A 14,369-nucleotide genomic window follows, 5' to 3' on the forward strand; every position below is an offset into this window, starting at 1 on the left:
ACCCAAACTGCAGCCTGACTAAAACAGCACTGTCAGGCTGACTTCACCCCCAGCCAGAGTTCTGTCTGTCTGTATGGCTCTGCCCGTGAGCGGCACCTCGAGCAGACGGCGCTTGTTCTGCCCACTTTGTTGGCAGCCTTTCCTGGAGCGAGGCTCCCCTGAGAACATTTCAGAACGTGGATACACTGCGGGGCTCCTTGGGAGCTCCTAAAAGCATCCATCTTTCACACGAGCTCCGTATGCAGCCTTCTGGGTGACTCCCTGAACAGACTGACATCAGAATGACCGTGGAACACCGAATTGATGAAACACTTCTAAACTCAACTGGCGCCGTCCTAATCTGCTTAAACGGGGCTTTCTCTGATGTAATTAGAAGCAAACAAGTCCCACAGAGAGAGAGGTCGCTGCATTGACAATTTTCACAGCTACAAGCTGGGAGAGCAGGACGTGGTCACATCCCAGCCGAGTACTTCACCCCTGGTTAACAAGAGTAGGAGAAAAAATAGATTTATTCTATCACTCAGTGATAGCTGTCACCAAAGCTGCTGGGAGACAGAACTCCTTCCTAGGCTTCTTCTTTTCTGTTCTCCAGAATCACTCCACGAGCTCCTTTCAAAAGCGAGGACTGAGCTGAATACTAGAGAGAGAAAAATAGAAGAATAAAAAGTTGCATTCCACATTAGACACTGTGCACCGCTCAGTAGAAGTTCCAGATAATGGGTTTATAATTTTGCCAGTTTTTGACAGCATACATTACTGTTCTGTTTAGTTTTGCTTCGGGCTGACTGAGCTGCTACCAAACAAGAATCAGATTTGGGCGGGCAGGCAGTCAGACGCTATGCAGGTCTCCCAAAAGCATGGAGGAATGTGTATTTCGAGTAAACAAAAGCAAAACCAAAACCTGCTGTCTTCTGATGTGGCCTTGGTTCGGCTCCAGGTGTTTTTAGGGCTGCTTGCTTTTAGTGCTCACAAGAGCCGTGCTGCCTGGCTGCAGGGAGTGAGAGCTCCTGACCAGCTGTCAGAAAAACCTTCTGCTTGGCACTGCCTTTGTCAGTCCCCCAGAAGTAAGGCTACGGTTTTCAAAATGTGGAAGGTTGTATCTAGCACAGCTCCTGTTTAACAGCAAAATACAGCATAGCCTTCCCTGCTTAACAGCTGCAAGAGCACTGAACGTGCTGTCTGTGTTCTCCCAGCTGCTGAGCCTTCCCCTTGATTTCCACTTTGCATTACTGTGTTCAAAATTACCCCACAGAAGGCTGCATCTCCTTTTCATTTGCACAAAATTTGGATGTCATTTATAGCACAAAGTTTCTGATGGTACTGACTGACCTCTGTACCAGTACAGGTCTTGGCTTAGCAAGTGTTAGGGTGAGTTCTCTAAACCATGTTTCCTACGTGTGCTTTTTCTTACTAGAGAACAGGAATGTCAAGAAAGAAAACAACAGAATTCTTTCTCTGATATTTACACAGCCGTGCGTGGACCCACTGAGCAGCACACAGGGTCGTGGCTGTGGCAGGCAGCCCTGCAGTGAGCCTTGCTGCAGGCACCATCTCAGCATCCTTTCTCCTCTGTCCTTTCCCTTGCTGTGCCTGACAGTCAGATCACGGGTTTCTGGCACACTAACAGAGATGCTAAGGCTTAAGAAAGGACCCATCAGCAGAAGCTCCAGAATTTTTTTTTGTTTTGGCCTGGGAGCAGTTGAAGGATGGCACAAGAGGTTAGCCCAGCTGATAGCCAAGCAGCAGCAAATGGGTTACAGAGCAGAACTGAAGAAACCTGACCACCTGTGCCTCTGACCATCTTGTGGGAATGCCAGGCCATTTCAGGCATATGCTGAGTGTTGTCTAGGCAGTACATGAGGAAAGAGTCAGGACATGTTGAAAAAATAAATCAACTGGGATGAGGAATAAAAATCTGAAACTGAAGTTTTTTATGGCTCATCTATTCTTATGAGTTGGGCATCCCTGCAGCACAGCAACCCATCTTTCCTCTGGGAAATGTGCTTATAGGTAAACCGGATCCAACTCAGAAAAAACGATTTAGCTTGCAAGCATTACATGATGAAACATCTGTATGTAGAACCTGAATTTATACTGATACGAATGTCGTAGTATGTTAGCTACCAGTGATGTGAAGTGGGTATCTTCAGTTAACTACAGCGCTCCAAATACTATCTGTAACATTAGAAATAAATTACAGAGATATTGAAAACCTGTGGCATATGGGGTCTTATTGTAGACCCTTTCTTTTCTTGTCTTTTTAGGACCTTGACATAGTGGGGAAGTCAGTTCGCACCACCGTACAGGCGCATTACTCACCCTTCATAAAACTTTTAGTTATACTTGTCCAGAACTATCAGGTGTAAGAAAATAATTGTGCATGTTGGTGAAACAGCATCTGCTGTATTAGTGACAAATGGGACAAAAGTGGTGCAGCATTACAAGTCAGAAAATAGCCATTATCTCTCTAGCAAAGTATAAACAGCATATTTTACCTACTTAAGCCTCTCCTTCCTCGAGATTAGTCTGAGAAAAGAGGCAACGTTGACCTTGGAGCCAGATAACAATTCTAGACAGAAACTGCTTTTTCTTTTTTCCCCGTCTTAGCTGTTAATAGAGCGGTAAGAAAAGTTGTTCCTTAAAGAAACACAACCTGATCACAAATACACCGGTCATGAGATGCTTGTTGGAGGAGAAGTGGAGAAACAAAATAATAGCCACCAGTTTAATACATCTTGGGCTATATTTATGTAGAAAATGTAATGCTAATATTAAAAAATCTTTATTACCACACACCTTGAGCAAAATGATGTCATGTTTAAAAGATGGTTCAGTAATGTGATATGTCTTCAGAAGTGCCTGATGCCCCATCCCTGGAGGTGTTTAAGGCCAGGCTAGGTGGGACCTTGGGCAATCTGATCTAGTACTTGATCTAGTGCCTGGTAACCCTGTCTGCAGCAGGGGGGTTGGAACTTGATGATCCTTGAGGTCCCTTCCAACCCAGGGTGTTCTACGATTCATTTCATGAAATACTCTTTTTTTCAGTTCAGTAAAATACCTTATGTATGTACATTGCTTGTCTGCCACATAAGGACAAGATGCAGCACTCAGCATTAAATCTACTCACTGTAGCCATTCCGTTCTATCACATTTTTGCATAGAAGTTATTTTCTACCGATGACCAGACTAGGAATTCAGTAAGGATCTGAGTAAGTTGTGTGCTGTGTTGAAGCAATCAGATAGCTAACTTTGCTGATGGCAGGACAAGGCACTTAAAACAAAAAGGTCTGTTTGCATTGATGCTCAGGTGCTAACAGGGACAAGCACGTGGAGCAGACCTGCTGCAGCTTCTCAGCCGTCCTTCACTAGGCCTTGAGCTTTACACTCTGCATGGACAGCAAGCTTGCTCTCTCTCATCACACAAACACTTCAGTGTAATAAACCAAGGCTGGAATTTTTCGGAGGTGCTGTTGTTGCTGGAAATCTGTGTTTGGCCAGTGGACAAGTCCAGGCAATTACCCACTGTTTGTCGGAACAAGTTAGTTGTCATGGGAGAGCAGCCTCAAGGAGCTGCTCTGCTGCTGCCCATCTTCACACATCATTTGCAGCATTCTTGTTCCTTAACAAACCTTTTCTCTCTTCAAAGATAATTCTGAAGTGTCACTGTGGGCAAATAAACCTGACAATGAGAAAAGGGAGACAGACTGATAACCAATCAGTCCTGATTGAAGCGTGGCCACTAATGAGCATCCACCCCAATAACATGCTTCTGAATAGCCTCATGTTCAAAATTAGAGTGAGAGGGGACAGGAACGTAGCTCACACTGCTCATTTCTCTAGGGAAGTAATATTTCCTCCTAGTTTCCTAAATATCAGCAAAAAAAAAAAGTGGCCACTGCTCATCAAATCATCACCCAAAGGCACGGTTGCGTTTTAGCCAGGCACGACACTGTTATCTCCCTGAACGCACCAGGGCTGTTAGCAGGACCCTCTGCCTTTATTAAGACGGAAAAGGCGGCAGAGCGAAGCCTTCCACAACAGCCTTTCCCTCAGCGCCGCTCCTGCCGCCCCGCGGTCCCGGCACCCCGACAGCCCCGCTCCTGGGGCACCGCCTGAGGGCTGCGCGCGACGCGGCCGTTGCCCCGCGGCCGTTAGGGGGCGCTGGAGGGGGGGGGCCGCGCGGGCAAGATGGCGGTGTGGGGCGCGGAGCTCGCTGCGGCCTCGTAAGGCCCGCGTTCCTCCGGGCCGGGCGGCGAAGCGGGCGCGGCTGGCGGTGCGTGGGGGCTCGGTTAGCTAGCCGCGGGAGCCAGGACGCCGTTCGGGCGGCCGCCTCAGGGCGGGACGGAGGGGGGCGGGCAGGGAAGGTCGGAGCGCGGCCTAGGCGAGCGGCCCGGCTTCCGCCCGCAGGCGTCGCAGAGCGGGGCCGGCGGGGGGCGGCCTTCCGCTGCGCCGTGCCGTGAGTCAGCGGCGCTCCACCGCCCCGCGGTGACTCGGCAGCGCCGCGCCGGGTCATGCTCGGACATGTCGGGCCGCGGCGGCCGTAGCCAAGCCCCGACTTGCCTCCTGGCAGCGCTATATAAGGGCGGCCCGGCCCGCATGGCCCGGCTGTCCCGAGCCCGGGGCGCAGCGCTGTGCGGTCGTGACGTATCGTGACGTGACGCTGCGTCTGTTGTCCCCTCGACTGCAGGCAAACGTGCAATACCGAGATGACCTCCCTGACGGACGGCTCTCCTGTCAGCGCCTTGGAACAGGAGGCTCTGGTCAGTGCTCGCGGGCGGCGGTGCGGGGACACGGGCGCCTTTCGGTCCCGTCTGTGAGAGCGGGGCAGAGCGGAGCAGAACCGAACCGCCCGCGTGTGGGGGGCCAGGGAGCCGGGCGCTGTTTCCCGGAGCTCTGTGGCGGGCGGGCTGCTTGCTTGGGAGGATTGGGTGAGCTGAATGCGAGTTTCCTGGCGAAGCAGTTCGAAGCGGGTAATGAGCTCTGGATGATGGGTGTCGTTCGGGGTGTGGGAAAGCCATCGAGGCGCAACTGAGGGTTTTAAATTTGGCGTTTTCGCTTTCGGTTACGCCGGGCTTTGTAAGGAAGCGTTAGTCCGAGCCCCCAGCAATGCGCGGCGCCGCCCAGGCGGGCTGCAGCGGGGTGATGCCGGCTGTGCGCTCCCCACGTGGGGGGCTTCTCTCCTCTGCTTATATAGCAGGCTCTTATATGGATCCAGAGGCGTTTACACTCCCGCATGTTTTCTTTCCTCGCCCCATAAGTTAGTGTGGGCTTCCTCTGAAGCTGCCGTGTCCTGCGTGCTCCAAGGAGCTGAAGCTTTTAGAGTGGGAGTGAGTTTGGCACACGGTGTTGTCTGCCGGCTTTTCTATGCATGATTCTTGCAGCTGATCACTTGCTAATGCACTAATGCTTGATGTTAATTGTAGCAAATGTTTGAAATGGAATATAGGGAAGCTTCCCTTCTTCCTTTAAAGATTTATTCCCTGTCTCATGTTTTATTGGGGGAATATTTTAGGATAACTAAAATTAGCCTGGACACAGAATCGTGCTGTTGTTAAAGTGGCAGTGCTGTTAAAGTGGCAGCGCCGAGGGACTTGCAGCCGTTTTCATGCAGGCACCGTGCTTGCAGTTGTGGCTGCCCTGCAGCTGGTTCTCATCCCCTACATTGTGCTGGCACAGCTGTTTGGAGGACAGTACAGTGAATGGGATCAGCCAGAGGGAAAAAGGGGAGGGGGAAGAATCACTTGGGAGCGTTTTCTCCCTTTGCTCCAGGAATTGTTCACAGATTGGCTGTGGAGAGAAATGCTGGACCAGCCTGTGGGAGGGCATTGTGGGTGTAGGATTGACTGAAATAATACAATGGGAAGGACGAGGTCTGTCTGCCTGTCCCAAGTGATGAGATTCAGGGGCAGAGCTGGCTGCCACGGGTGAAACCACAGCCTCATACAGTGTCACAGGAACCTAATCTTTGCTTTGTCTCTTGCACTCTGGACCTGAGAGTCATAGAGGTCTTAAGTTTAACTTTGCAGAGCCAAAGCCTTGGATAGGTTATCGTGTACAGTGTGTCTTTTATGTCAGGTTAATGTAGAAGAGGGAAACCAATCTGTGTTGATCTGTAGAGCTGTTCAGGGAATAATTACTGCATGCTGTTCTGTTTTCATCTCCACACAGGTTAAACCAAAGCCACTGTTGTTGAAGCTGTTGAAGTTAGCTGGTGCAGAAAAAGACACTTTTACTATGAAGGAGGTGAGAACTTTTAATTAATAAAGGTAGATTGCAGTAAATACAGGGAGATTGTTTTTCTGGTTTGACTGATGGGGAGGCAGTGAGGTTCACAAACAGTGTTGAAACAAGGTATTGGCTTGAATTTTCCTGCTCAGTTGGCAGTGTTTCCCAAGTTTCTCAACATCTACAAAAACTTCTGGCTGTCCTTAGAATAACAGACTTCTTAGGGAACAATAGGTGAAAATGGCAGCTCTGGTGGAGTTTTGGGTGATCAGAGTAAGGGGAGCAAATCACAGTTTAATGTGTTATCTTGTATTTGATCTTCAAAGAGCAAAACTTCTGTATGTGATAACGTCTGTGGTTTGTTTTACAGGTAATATTCTATCTTGGACAATATATTATGTCTAAACAGTTATACGATGAAAAAGAGCAGCATATTGTGCACTGTGCAAATGATCTTCTTGGGGATTTATTTGGAGTAACGAGCTTTTCAGTAAAAGAACACAGGTAAAATGGAATTCCTTTCTGAGAATCTGGTTGTGAAATAATGGAGACCGCAATTTGTACGGCCTTGTATTAATTCTTTATAGCTTGACAAATGGTAAGCTCTCCTTCCTAATTTGTCACTTGATGTGGTCTTTTTCTCTGAACTAACCTTTGTGTCTGTAATGAAGAAATCCCAAACGTTCCACACATTCGCAAGTGTTGCAGTAGCCTCAGGCAGACCATCCCAAGGTGAAAGAAAATTCTCTTCTGTAATGTAACAGCTGCAAGGGGATTGCAGAAACATTTAAGACCAGACTGCTGGCCTGATTTATGTGAGAAGCAACGTAGGCTTTGGAAGTCAACAGCAGAGAACAGTAGTATGTAATCACAGTGTGTTCTCTTAGCCACTGATCAAGCCTACGGTACTTTAACATTTCTTTTGAGTAAATTGCTTGTCTTGCCAGACTGTACAGATTATCAGAAGTCCCATCCAAAAAGCACTGATTCAGAATTCCTCTCGTTAGAAATAAATGTTGATTTGTTAGGGGCTCTTTGTGGAAAGGATTGTGACTTTTCTGCTCTCTGACTGAGTGCATTTAGAAGCTAATGCTCTTTCGACTGTACTGAGATGGATAAAAACTCTTTCCTTTGAGTGAAACAATGCTGAAAGTGCTTCAGCACTTCACAATAACTGTTTTCTACACTTGTCATAGGAATTGCCTTGCTTTTTTGGGCAATTTCCAATTATCACAGTTGGGGAAAAAAAAAAAAAAAAAGGAAGAACTTTTCAGCAAAGTGTGGAATGTGTGTATGAATAAGTAAAGCTGAAGTAGCTAACCTGCATCATCTTTCTTTATCCCCATCTAAGGAGAATATATTCCATGATTTCCAGAAATCTGATAGCGATCAATCAACAAGGTAAGCTAGTTTGGGAGAGCCTTCTGTTTGGGGAAACAGCAGAAGAGAAAATGTAACTCATGTCAGTGCATCTTTTGTCTGGTAATCAGATGGCATCTGCCTCTCCATAATTAGCTGCTGGGCCTTACGCACTGGTGGCTGCAGTGCTCACAGATGAAGGCAAGTTAAAGCAAACAGTATTCCTTTGGGGGATTGGGAAGGTTTTAAACTGCATTTGGATAATGTTGTGGGATTTGAACCAGATGAAGCACAAACAGGACTTGATTAAAAAGCTGCTTGCATTTCTTATGGCTAAAACTTTGTGGTGTTAAAGGTTTAATTCCAGAAATGAGCTTTGTGATCTTGTGCCAACAGTGAAGTCAGAGCAAATGCTTTCTGTTTTGTTAGTGTTCAGTTTTCATTTCCAAAATGGAGTGACGTACATTTAGAAGATAACACTGTCAACACTGAGTCCTCTTTGGTTTTTTTTTTTTTTTTTTTTTTTTTTAAGGAAAAAACCATACTTAAAACATTGATAACTTTTCTGCAGCGTAAAATACGTTAGCTGTAATTTCTGGCTAATATAAGTAGTGTAGCAGAAGTTAAACAGTGGAAGCTGTTTTGTGAATGGGCTTCTAAATCCATACTACAGCACTCATTGGTTTTAATTTTTCCTAAGGGTGCACTTCCAGCTGCTGGGGATGTCATTTTAAGGGCTGTTGGTATCAGTCCTTATGATAGCAAACTTAAATTTAGACAATTTTTCTTTGGAGATAATTGATTAATTCATAGTCTACCTGGTCATAAGGATCCATAATTAACAACAGTCTGTGTTTCTTCTGTTGAATGTCATTTAATTCAGTGTTCGTGTGAGATGATAGCTAGTAAAGCATACTTCATAGGAATGTAAAAATATTCTGTACGTATATTCTTTCATCTGCAGAATTGCAGCTAAGGTACATTCATTGAAGGGAATTAATAACCAAATTCAGTGCTGCTTTACTGCTTTGTTTTCAGACTCTACACTGGCTGTTCCACCTGAGGACGATGCCAGATTTCGGCTTGAAAAAGAAACTGTTCTAAAGGTAATCTTTAATATTATCTTTTATGTTCTGAGATGTAAGTTGTTCCATTTCTATATTGTCAATTGTTTGGATGCAGTTAGAGTAATTCTAACCTTTGCCTCATATTCCTGTGTGGGCTTATTCTGTATTTCTGTTAATCAGGAGTCCATGCAAGAGTTAGAAGAGAAGCAGACTTCATCGAATGCAACTTCGCAGCCAACAACATCTTCTAGGAGGAGAACACACAGTGAATCTGGTACGTGCGGATTCGTGATGCAGAGCTTTGAGTGTCATGACAAGGACATCCTGTTGCCTTAATGGCCTTGAGAGATGCTAACAGTGTTTCTCTGTCTGAACCGGAGCGTTCAGTCTGGAAGAGATATGCAATTCCTTGCACTGCTCCAGTATCACATTACAGTTTGGATTACTAGGAGGTGTTAGTGAGGTAGAAGAATTTGCCTTGTGGATCTACCCAAATTACTCACATCAGCAGGACTTAGTCAGTTGTGCTGTCTTCATAATGAAAACACTCCTGTTTCTATTAATGCAGTCAGGTGCATTCCAGGTCCCTTTGTAGACAGCTGCAACACTTCACATTCTCTTTGCTCTTAAAGCAGCTCTCATTGGATTTCCATTGGTTATGGATGCAGTTGGATGTATTTAGGTACCTGACCATTCCTTAAGCATTTCATGACAGTCTGGCCACATAAGCATTGTATTTGTCTCCAGTTCTTTACTGTAGTTAATTAATAATGATTAGTAAATACATCTGCAGACCATGGAGTGTTTCTTCTGATAATTAGTAAATAAGAAGTTGGTCAGCAAAAACCTGTGTAACTTCAAATTGCTCCATGGAGGTGTTCTGTGCAGTTGAACTTAAGTGCCGCCCTTTGGGATTCCTTACACGACTTTGTTTCATCACTTCCATTACATCATGAGTTGACACTTGAACTAACTGGGCAGTGATAACCTCCTGTCATTGCATAGGTGGTTTTTTTTTTTTTTTCTTCAATTGCTTGGGAACATTTTAAAGTTCCTTAGTTTTTGTGTAGTGTTTCTTTTTTTTTTTCTGTGTGTTTGTGTCTTCAGCATAGACTTCTGTATCATTGGTCCAAGAACTGTGCTGCTTTGATAAGCGGTTTGCACTAAATTAAAAGAACATTTTAATGTTGCAACAAAATCTGATGGAGGGATGGAAAGTCACAGTTAATCATCATCACCTGTAATATTTAGGCATGACCCAGAGCACGTAAGGTCCTGTGTTGTGCTTACTTATTGTAGGTTTGATTATTAACTCTTGCCTTTGCATCCGTTTATTAGTTTGTTACAACCTTAAAAGTTCTTTTAATATAGTGTTTTTATATACACTTTTTTTCTAATTTATAGGAAATCTTCCTTTTAAACCACTGTTATTGTTAAATTGTGATGGTAGCGGCTCCCTTGGAGCCGCTTTCATAGTGTATAGCAAACTTGTGGTGGTACAGTATCAGTACAGCATGGAGCCATGGCAACTAAATGAGGACAACGATGGAGAGGAGCAACCCTTGGGCCTGGGGGCACCAAATTTGGTGGGGCTCTCAGGGCGGAAAAAGAAAAGGGGCTGAGCCAAGAAGCACCAAGGGAAAGTAAGAGAAGTCTCAAAGTATGTACAAGTGTTTTGTTCTCTTTTCTTTTACAATGAAAGATTCAAGACTTGGACACTTGTGGATTTTTTGGTGTGTTTCGCAGGGCCAGGTTGAAGTTGGACAATAGAGGGGGCGCGCAGAGGGCGTCTGTAGGGGACAGCGGGTTCTTAGTGAGGTCTGCTGAACCAAGTTGTCAGCCCTCTTGGGGAACTTTCACTCCACTGTGCATATATACTGACTTTGTAATGCTTTCTTACACATTTTTTTGTTATCAAACATTCTAAAAGTCAGTGGAGCTGAATTTTGACTTGCCTGCCCCATAAATGCTGTCTCCCTACTGCTTATGCTGCTGTTGGTTGATGTATCAAAACGTGTTGTATGTAAAAAAGCATTGCTTTTTGGCTTTCAGACTAAGCATATTTAATAAGTACAATTTGAAGTATTTTCATGCTTCAGTTTTTATATAGTATGTTAGCCTTGAAGATTTTCTTGTTTGTGTGTTGTCCAACTCATTTGCATAATGATGTATTTGAAGAATTCAGAGTAAATAGAACTGCATTTAGTGCTGATACTAACTGTCAAATTTCTTGAGGTGTCTGAAACTTGAACCCAAATTGGCCTAGCACAAGGTCCTCTTCACACATTTGATCTGGGAGCAAGTTACTCATCTCCCTCCAAATTCTGGGGTGGCCTCATAAGCCCTCTGAAAACCTCTTTCTGTCCTCTGCCTGTAGAGGGGGTTGGTGCAACTACAATCCTATCTGTGTCACTTAAAGTTAATAGTCTTATTATGAGTGTCGTGTGTGAAAAGAGGTAAAAATGCTTCCAGGTGTGCAGTTATTTTGTTTCTTATGTGTGGAGGCTGCCACTTGAAAGCTACACTGGTGGCACAAATAGGGAAAGCCAGCCCGTGAATTGCTGGTTTCAGGAACATTTCACCTTTCATGGTGTTACTGTGTTGTCTTAAGTTAATTTCTGGTGCCTTTACTTAGTTCTGGATGATTTTAGTTTTCTCAAATTTCTTCTTACGTAAATTGTATTTTAAGCTGCTGTTTAAAAAAAAATAAACAAAACAAACCTGCACACTGCATAGATGTTTTGGAGTAATAAAGATTCTTGAATGTGCCCAGAAGAAAATTCTTCAGATGATCTGCATAGTGACAGAAGAAAACGTCATAAGTCAGACAGCATCTCGTTGACCTTTGATGAAAGCCTCTCATGGTGTGTAGTCAGTGGGCTGTGCCGGGACAGAAGCAACAGCAGTGATTCCACAGACTCTGTTTCCATTCCTGTAAGTCAAAATACATACTTGATTTTATTTCATTTGGTGGTACAGTTTGTAGTTACTGCAAGTGCAAATAAGCATCACTTTTGTAATTAATTTGTCTGAGTCTGAGGAAAGAGAAGTTAGGAGATGGGTGGATGGAATGGGATCCTTAATAGGTTTGTTGACAAGGCTGGAGTGAGCATTTTTAAAATACCAACATTCATCTGAATATTCATTAAAAATTAGGCAAATTCTTACTACTTGGCACAGTATGGGAGAAATGTCAGATACCTTTTGTTTTAAAATGAGTATTAGAGTGATGAAAGAAGAAAAGTAGTCACTGATGATCTGTATGTAATTCTTCATAGCTGTAGGCTGCTGGTAATTCCACTACAGCTTTGCTGCTGAAGACCCAAGCTGGTAGTATTCTTAGTCATATGCTGGATTCTGAATTACTGAGCGCAGACTGTATACTAATGCTTTATTTTGCTGATGAAAAATAGAGGATTTAATGAACGTGCCAAAAGACAGCATGTGTTCTACAATTGTTAGGAGAGCCTTTGTGGAATAATAGTAGCAGTCTCCATGGTGGCCATGGGCTGACTGCTTCCTCTGTTCCAGAGGCCACAGAAAGCTTTCAGCTAGCTTTGTTTAGCCAGCTGTAATCTGTTTGTCTCCTAAGTGCTGTTCCATCTAACAGCAGCTGTTCTCATGCCTTCCATAGCTACTACATTGTTTTATGTTTTAGTATTTTCTCATCTTAACAGTGATGGTTATGGATGTGGTCTAGTGAGATTAAATGTGTTTTCTTTCATTTCATTCAGGATCTTGATGCCAGTTCGCTAAGTGAAAACTCTGATTGGTTTGACCACGGTTCTGTTTCAGACCAGTTTAGTGTAGAGTTTGAAGTTGAATCTATTTATTCAGAAGACTATAGCCATAATGAAGAAGGACAGGAGCTCACGGATGAAGATGATGAGGTACTTTAAATTTCCTTCCCTCAGCTCTTAAAAAAAAAAAAAAAAAAAAAAAAACACTAAATGTTGAGATTCCAACAAGAAGCAACAGTAATTCTTCAGGTGTGCTACCTGACAAATTGCATCCAGATGTTTGATTCCAACTCACTAGTTGGGGTTGAGACTGTTCTTATATAATTAATTCTAGAGGCATTCATTTGGAACTGTTGGACTTTTGACAACGCTTCATAGTGAATGGAAACTTTCCTCGTAATGGTTTGCTAAAGAATTCTTGCTTCAGTGAATACATACGTTTCATAGAGGCATGCTTAAATAAAGTTTTAGAAATTTTCTTTAGGAGGCTTGAAGGCAGTGCTGTAGGTGTTGTCGTCATTTTTGAGAGATCTGGATACCTGGACTGTCAGGAGGGAAGCAGGAAAATATTTTTTTTCCTGTGTTAGTTTTCTTGTACTTAAGAGCTGAATTGGCTCGTGGCAAGATCAGGTAAGTACCAAAGGCAGAATCAGACAGGGGCATACATAAGCATGATTCCTGGGAGAGAAGGAATGGGACTGGCTGTAGTGATTTGCAGTGAGTTAGGGTGCTGTGGAGAGAAAAGACTGGTTTGCTTTGGAGGAGGAAAGGACTGAGGTGGTCCCTGCTTCCAAGAGCAGTCAGTAGTGACCGTTACAGGAAGCTGGTGGTTGGAAGGAGCCTCTATAGATCACCCTGTCCAATCTTCCTGTTCAGGCAGAGCCACCTAGAGCTGCTTGCCCACACGGCTTTTGGAGACCTCCAAGGAGAAGACTCCGTAGCCTTTCTGGGCAGCCAGTGTCTGTGTTCAGTCAGTCACCTGTGCTCCAGTTGGTGCCCATGGCTGGGCAAAAAAAAAAAAAAAACCAAAAAAAACAAGCCAAATCAACTTGGTTTAGTCATCTTCATGTCTTCCCTTCAGATATTTTTATACATGAATGAGTTTGTCCCCACCCTGGGCCCCTTTTACACCAGGATGAGCTGCCCCAGCTCCATGTTTCCCTTGTACTGGAGCCCAGAGTGGATACAGTACTCCAGGTGTGGCCCTACCAGCATTGAGTAGAACCACTTCTTTAAGAGTGGTTCTTCCTGTCTGGATGCTCTACATTTTTCTTCATTCCTAATGTGAAAGATTCTTCCTCATCCCCAAACTAGTCATCAAATTTTGTGGAAGTACTTTATAACTGAGAGTAGGTGCATCGTTTCTTGTTACTGCATTTTATTAAAAGTAGTCTATCAGAAACCAGATTTTTAGTTGAATACTAAGTGTCAGTTACATCAGTGCTTTTGTATTTTTAATAGGTGTATCAGCTGACTATTTATCAAGATGAAGATAGTGATTCTGATTCATTCAATGAAGATCCAGAGATTTCTCTAGCTGTGAGTAAAATCTTGACTGGCAAAGCATCATCAGTTGGGTGAAGTAACAGTAGGTGAAGGCATGTAGATGAATCCAAAACATGGATGTTGTGAAAAATGTCTTTAGTAAGTTTCCCAGTGCATTAAGAAAAACACTAATTTACAGTTTCTGTGTCTTAGAGGGGGGAAATTATTTTGAGCCTAGATCTGCCTTATACAAAATGGAAAAACAAAACAAAGAAAGGGGAAAAAAATCATGAAGTCATAATATATTATAAAAATGCTGTTCCTTTAAGTCATAATGTCTAGTTTTATTGTCCAGCCTGAGAGCCATTCCATAGCACGGAGATGTGAGTGCACACCTGTTTGCAGAACAGTACTGTAAAATGATTAGATGGCTTTTAAGTTTTGTCAGAAGGTTCCTGTAGTGGGGGAGGAAGTTCAGGATTTTGGAGCAAAA

The 14,369-nt window shown here is 44.0% G+C and overlaps 1 protein-coding gene across 4 annotated transcripts in view; it reads left to right on the top strand.

Moving 5' to 3' along the window:
- The window catches only part of MDM2 (MDM2 proto-oncogene), a 33,335-nt gene that overhangs the window by 12,467 nt on the left and 6,499 nt on the right, over positions 1-14,369 (top strand). For 2 of the 4 annotated variants that reach the window (XM_042815586.1, XM_042815588.1), the window contains 9 exons: positions 4,688-4,760; positions 6,169-6,243; positions 6,596-6,729; positions 7,577-7,626; positions 8,623-8,690; positions 8,832-8,925; positions 11,425-11,585; positions 12,386-12,541; positions 13,853-13,930. In XM_042815586.1, the coding sequence (XP_042671520.1) occupies positions 4,688-4,760; positions 6,169-6,243; positions 6,596-6,729; positions 7,577-7,626; positions 8,623-8,690; positions 8,832-8,925; positions 11,425-11,585; positions 12,386-12,541; positions 13,853-13,930 (889 nt within the window). Of the gene's footprint in view, positions 1-4,214; positions 4,274-4,687; positions 4,761-6,168; positions 6,244-6,595; positions 6,730-7,576; positions 7,627-8,622; positions 8,691-8,831; positions 8,926-11,424; positions 11,586-12,385; positions 12,542-13,852; positions 13,931-14,369 lie in introns of those variants that run through there. The other 2 variants (XM_042815590.1, XM_042815589.1) reach the window with 2 other exon arrangements.

Source organism: Centrocercus urophasianus, unplaced genomic scaffold (genome assembly GCF_019232065.1).
Source record: "Centrocercus urophasianus isolate 14NV4802_14NV808 unplaced genomic scaffold, USGS_Curo_1.0 seq_15, whole genome shotgun sequence".
NCBI lineage: Eukaryota > Metazoa > Chordata > Aves > Galliformes > Phasianidae > Centrocercus > Centrocercus urophasianus.